General features: G+C 62.4%; 2 protein-coding genes across 2 annotated transcripts, besides 4 other annotated features; both read right to left on the bottom strand.

Moving 5' to 3' along the window:
- Window positions 1-263: 263 nt before the first annotated feature.
- Window positions 264-314: a microsatellite.
- A 190-nt stretch (window positions 315-504) lies between these two features.
- Tco025E_08751 (putative AAA family ATPase) lies at window positions 505-4,182 on the bottom strand (the record flags this gene model as incomplete). The annotated part of the gene is made up of 1 exon (XM_029375594.1): window positions 505-4,182. The coding sequence occupies one exon, from the start codon at window positions 4,180-4,182 to the stop codon at window positions 505-507; it is 3,678 nt and encodes a 1,225-aa protein (XP_029224294.1).
- A 47-nt stretch (window positions 4,183-4,229) lies between these two features.
- Window positions 4,230-4,257: a microsatellite.
- Window positions 4,258-4,346: 89 nt separating this feature from the next.
- Window positions 4,347-4,370: a microsatellite.
- A 3-nt stretch (window positions 4,371-4,373) lies between these two features.
- Window positions 4,374-4,400: a microsatellite.
- Window positions 4,401-4,437: 37 nt separating this feature from the next.
- Window positions 4,438-5,232, bottom strand: Tco025E_08750 (uncharacterized protein; the record flags this gene model as incomplete). Its single annotated transcript, XM_029375593.1, has 1 exon — window positions 4,438-5,232. The coding sequence occupies one exon, from the start codon at window positions 5,230-5,232 to the stop codon at window positions 4,438-4,440; it is 795 nt and encodes a 264-aa protein (XP_029224293.1).
- Between the last annotated feature and the right edge of the window lie 875 nt (window positions 5,233-6,107).

Here is a 6,107-nt window from a genome sequence, read left to right as displayed (position 1 = left end):
ACTGCTGGTGAGGAGGGCTTCGGGCGGAACAGAAGGAAAGAGGGGAAGAGAAGGCGTTGGAAAACAAGTGAGGGCCTGCGCCTCCATCACATGGCTAAAACACGGCGGCCGTGAAGGCGACAGGAGAGCACGGCGAGCGGCAGTGAGTGGATTAGGACGATTAACGTTAGTGGGATTAGGGGGAAAAAAGAAAGTCAAGTTCTTTTTTTTAATAAAAAAAAGGGGAAAAACAACAAAACTTCTTAGGTGGAGGATTCAGCCGTCACACATACACACACGCAGGCGCTCACACATTCCACACTCCACTCACACACCCTCTTCCTTACCTCTCGCTCGCTCGTTGCACTTCGTGTGCGCCGCCCACCACCTTCCTCCTCCTCCTTTGCTTCCCTCTTGCCTTCTCCCTCCCTCCCCACCGCAACCACCATCACTGGCGGAGAGAGACCGCGGCCGCTTGGTCCACCTACCGCTTTATTCTCCTCCATTTCATTTCCATCCTTGCAGTTACGCGAACATTAAGCTGTGCGGCTGGCGGTGCCGCTCCTTCAGTCGCATGCTCTCGAGCTCGTCACGGAGCATCTGCATCGTCAGTCGGCGTTCCTCGCTGCTCAGCATGGCCACGCCGCAGCAGGCGTTAAACGCCGCCGCGTGGATTGTTTTCGCCGACACAGGCGCCTCACTGAGCTCGTCAAGGTCAATGTCGTCCGCAACGGGCATCCGCTCTGGCAACGCGCGCCGCCAGAGCTCGCGACGGAGCTGCTGCGTTGGCAGGCGAAAGAGGATCTCCTGCTGAAAGATCAGCGGCGTCGCACGCACGTCGATGGTTGACGTCCCCACCGTCCCTGTCGTCGCGATGAAGAGCACCGGGCGTGGGTAGCGCATGGCGTGGTAGTAGATGAGCTTCGCCACATGCAGGCTCTGCTCCGAGTGGTTGAAGAGCACCTGCGCCTCGTCAAAGACGATGATGGCGCCGAGCTTACGGCCCTCGGCGAACACCTCGTGCACCTTCAACCCCGACACGAGCATCAGCTCGGCCACGTTGCAGAGGCGTATCGTTGCGGCACACTCGTAGGCGATGCCCTCCGCGGCGAGGCTCTTGCCCGTTCCACTCGGGCCGTGGAAGAGGTACAGCGCCCCCTGATCCACGCAGTCGTCCTCGTTGAACCCCCACTGGGAAAAGAGCGTGCTGCGACTCTTCGAGTACCGCGCGACGGCGTCGAGTTGCTGCTGCGTCTGCCGCTCCACCACAAGGTCGGTGAGGGACCGCTTCGGGGTGATGTACGACTCCGTTGAGGCGCCCGGCGGTTTCTCGGCCGCGAGAAAAAAGCCGCGCAGCTGCAGTCGTGCGCCCTCCTCGAAGTCGCGCATGCACAAGGTCGGCGTCGCCGTCTTCTCCCGCGCGACCGCCCTGTTGAGGGCGGCGAGCGTCGCGTTGCGGATGAGGCCGCCCGAGAGCTCGTAGTTGAGCGCCAGGGCCGCGATGGAGACGTCTTCGTGCAGCACGAGGTTGCGTGGGAGGTGGGCGCGCCAAATTTTCTCCCGCATGTGTTGATCGGGGAGGCGAAACTCCACCATGAGCGAGATGCGGCGGTTCATCGCCTCGTCAATCAGCTGCGCCTTGTTGGTCGCCAGCACAATGAGGCCGTCGTACTTCTCGAACTCGGCGAGGATGGAGGTGACGAGCGGGTTGGCCTCGCGGGACTCGAAGATGGACTCACACTCGTCGAAGAACACCATCGCGTCGTTCAGCTTGGCCTCGCGGAAGATGAAGCGCAGCATCTCCGGCGCCTTGGCGTCGCTCTTAAACTGCAGCAGGTTGACAAGCAGGATGCGCTTCTTGAGTTCGTGGGCGACCGCGTTGGCCAGCATCGTCTTGCCGGTGCCGCTAGGGCCGTAGAAGAGGAACACCAGCCCCCCGGTGCTCGTGCCGAGTCCCTCGTGAAAGCCACAGCCACGCTTGCACTGCTCAAACAGGCTGTAGTGCTGGATCGTCGTGACCACCATGTCGGTGGTGCACTTGGGCAGCACAACGTTCTCCATGGGCACCACCGGCATGTAGAGCTGCGACCCCGGCACCATCTCCGCCGTCTCCGTCTCAGTGCCCATGAGGTAGTCGACAATCTTGCGATCGATGTCGACAACGTAGTCCATGAGGTCGGTGTTGAAGCAGGTGCGGCTACTGCCGCCGTCAAGCGAGAGCGACAGCACGCTGTTCGAGAGGAGCGGACCAGACTGGTAAAACGACTTGCGGGCCGCCACCCGCTCCTTTAGCGTCTCACAAAGGACGAAGAGAATGTAGCCAACCGTCAGCACCCGCTGCCCCTCCCGCATGACGTAGCGGCCATTAATTGCTATAAGTATGTCATGCGACACGACGTTGCCCACGAGCAAGAGCATAATGCTTTTCTCAAGCTCGGACAGCTGCAGGCGCTGCGAGAGCGCCTCAATGCGTGGAAGAAACTTACCGGCTTTGAGCGTTGCCTCGGTGCGGGAGCGGTGAATCGCCGTCGCCACACGCACCTTACCACGAAGTTCCCGAATCATCGCCTCCACCTTCGTCTTGGGCGTAAACATCGCCTCCTCCTCATCCTTGATGTCACTCTCCGCCCCGCGCAGGCGCACCACGTTGGAGAGCAACTTGAAGGACTCGTCCATGTACTCAATATCGCTTACGTACGGCGCATGAAGCAGGGACCCTGCCACGGCACAGGAGTTCGATGAGGCGACGCTGCCGTTGCGTCCACTGACCCCGCCGCCCTGCTGCAGCTGCTGGAGGTTCGGCAGCAACGCCTGCAGTCGCTCGTTCAGGGCCGCCTCGAGGGCGCTCTCGTCGCCGCTCTGCAGCGGGGCCGCGTCAACGCCGAGCGCCTCCAGATTGGGCGTGCTGTCGCCGCTGCCGCAGTTGGACGACGCCTCCTCCTCGGCATCCGCGTTGTTTGTGTGGTGCGAGGCCTCGGCCTTGTCGACGGCTGCCCCACCGAGCTTTCCCGGCGGCGCGGCGTCGGCCGCGGTGGTGGCGGTGGTGGTAGTAGTTGGCGTCGTTGACGTCGTCGCCGCCGCATCCGTGCGCTCCGCCACGAGCACCTCCGCCAGCGCCGTCTTCTCTAGCCGAATCAGCTGCTCCTCCGACAGACTGTCGCCCGCGAGAGCGGCGATAACCTCCTGCGGCATCGCCAGCCTGCAGTCCATAAAGCTGTTCTTGAACTTGATGTCGGAGGTAAGCATGCCCTGCTTCATGTGCTCGCGGTAGTCGGCAAGGAAGTGCATCAGCTGAAACGAGCTCAGGTTGTTGTGAAAGGCGAGGGCGGCGGGGGCGAGGGAGCCGCCGCCGCCGCAGTGCAGCGGCCAGGCCGAGCCGCAGTGGCACACGAGCACGTACGTCAGCGTCTCCAGCTCATGCGGCTCAAGCTGCAGCCTCTGTGCCACGCGCACCACACGGGGTGACACTCGCATCTTCTGCAGTCGGGTGGTTATGTGGTGGGCGTAGAGGTCAAGCGCCGCCTCTTGGCAGGGGCGGCAGTGCAGGAAGGCGTCTAACTTTGCCTTCGCCACAAGCTGAAGCAGATGCGTGCTGCCGTTGCGGAAGCTGAAATTGAATAATGCCCACTCCTTCCACACGTACCGGTTCTCGTGCGCCGCGAGAAACTCGCTGTCGTCGGCGAAGGCCGGGAGTTGCCTCTCCGCCACGCCGCGGAGGCGCTCAATCAACTCTGCCTCAGTCTCCTCCCGGGGCGGTGCGGCCTCCAGGCGGCGCCGCTTCACCTCACCGCCGTGCGTGTCGTCCCCCGCGAGCAGAGACACGCGGCAAAGGTAGCTGCTGACGGTGGTGGGGAACACATAGGAGCGCAGCATCTCATACCGTTGCTGCGGCGCAGCCTCAACCGTCTCCTGCGGCGGGTGCAGCGCGACGGCCGTCGCCCCCTGCCCGTTCAGCGCGGCGTGGCCGGCTGGACTCCCTCTACGCCTGCCCCGGGCGCCTTCGTCCGCGGCGTCGCCGGGAAGGGCGGTGGCCGGCGCGGGGGCCACGAGCGCGGCGTAGTGCCGCAGCAGCGGGGCAAAGAGGCCCAGCTGGTGCTCCGCCGCCCCCCACGCCTCCGCCTCTGCGCCCTTGCGGATGGCGGTGGCGGCATCCTCGCGCGTCAGGGTGGCAGACGGACTGCGGCGGCGCTCTCGCTTCGTCATGCGGCGAGGGGCAGTCGCGTAACCCACACGTGCCCGCAGCGAGAGAAATATATATATATATATATATCTATAGATGCACACTGGCAATGCACAGAGACGGGCCTCCTTAAAACTTTCCTTCTCTTTGCGCGGCAACAACAACAAGAGAAGGGGAAGGTGAAGTAACACACACACACACACACACACACTTCGAGCGAGAGAGAGAGACAGTGAGAAGAATCAGATGACTACCTCTCCAGCGGAGGGGGATCGGGCTCAGCGCGGGCAGTCAACGTCCGCGTGTCCGGTGACCCCACACCTTGAACACGCCGCCGCTGCTAAGACCAAATCCTCGTCCTCAATAGCGTCCTGCCAACGGCTGCCTCCTCCTCCTCCTGCTTCAGCCGCTGCCGCTGCCGCAGGCGCCTCCGCCTGTGCCGCTCCCGCCTCCAGAGATCCATCGTGCCGTAGCCGCGCCTGCGCATACGCCTCCGCCATCTGCCGCAGCGAAACGGGATCTGCCTCCGTGCTCGTCACACCACCGCGCGCTGCGGTGGGACGGTCGAAGCGCCCAAGAAGCGGCTCTACACCGAAGCTGCATACAACCCGCGCCATCGCAAGCTGTGCGTCGTACGGCATCTCGTCCCAGCGGATCGGCAGCTGCGGCTCCCGCTGTTCGCCTTGCCCTTCCCGGCTCCAGCGGAATAGTTTGCGGAGGTACACGAAAACAACCCCCACGTCCTCCGGCGCCAGTCCCTCCGCGGTGTACACAAACCTCCACATGGGCGCCGCGCGGTCCAGCGCGACGGACGCGGCGCCAACCACCAGCGCGCCCTCCTCGACGGGCCACTGCAGGTGCTCCTCAAGCGTGCGCGTGGCGGCGGCGTGGCACGACCACCAGTCGTCGTCACCGACACCCTCAGCGTCGTCGGTGGCCGCCAGCTTCGCACGCGCCTTACGGAAGAAGCCGCGGAAGAAAAGGCAGTACGCCGAGAGAGTCTCCACGGTGGACTCAAACCTCTGCCCACGCACCACCACCTGCACCCGCTGCGCCTGATCTGCGGAGGCCATCGACTTCCTGCCGGCGCCCGCAGGCACGATGAGGGGGAAAAAGCGAGCGAAGAAAAAAGAAGAATCGGCGGCGGTGGCGGCAGCAAAAACAGCTCTCCCTCCTCCCTTCCCTGCCGCGTTGGCAGGAAGCCGCACGCCCCACGTTGGACGAGAGTAGAAAAAAAAAATATATATTTTGTGTCCCGGCCCCTCAGTGCCACTAGGCGTGAAAAAACCGCAAAAAAAAAATAGTAATACGAATACTTAAAAATGGGAGAGTTACAGTCTGGCTCAACTTTCCCACCCTTCTTCCACGCCAGAGGGGACTCATCCAGCTCCCACGGGTAGCAAGAAGCAAAAAAAAAATGAAATGCATAAAAAAGCGCAAAAGCAATCGCCTGCCACAATAACTGGGCTCGTTCTCAACAGACGAACTAGCAGTCGTTGGGGCTCCGCCGCAACAGCGCAGACCACCTTTCCCAACGCGTGAGCTTCAAGGCGGCAAACAGCAACCTTTTTCACCATACTTTGAGTTGGGCGCCATGTACTTCGCAGCGTACGTCGGCGAGTTCGTCCAGCGGCACGCTCGTTGAGCCCGGGAGGACGCCCGCCCCGTTCACCGCGTCGCCGCCACGCCCGCCAAGGATTGGGACGTGGGCTCCCACCGGCCTGGCTGGACTTCACCAAAGCCGCCGTTCCTTCAAGGCTGAGCGGCACACTGTTGCCTCGCTGTGTTTGTGGTTCTGTGTGTGGAATGTTTCCCCCTTTTTTTGCCCCTATGAGGCATAAATGTGTGTGATGACTGGGGAGGAATGCATCTTCCTGCCTTGCGCACTGCACTTAGAAGAGAGAGCGAAGACAAAAAAAATGGGGGAGCAGACAAACGACGGTTTTCA

Source organism: Trypanosoma conorhini, assembly GCF_003719485.1.
Source record: "Trypanosoma conorhini strain 025E chromosome Unknown Tco_14.4_contig_00864, whole genome shotgun sequence".
In the NCBI taxonomy this organism is placed as follows: domain Eukaryota; phylum Euglenozoa; class Kinetoplastea; order Trypanosomatida; family Trypanosomatidae; genus Trypanosoma; species Trypanosoma conorhini.
This window is presented reverse-complemented; position numbering and strand designations above follow the sequence as displayed.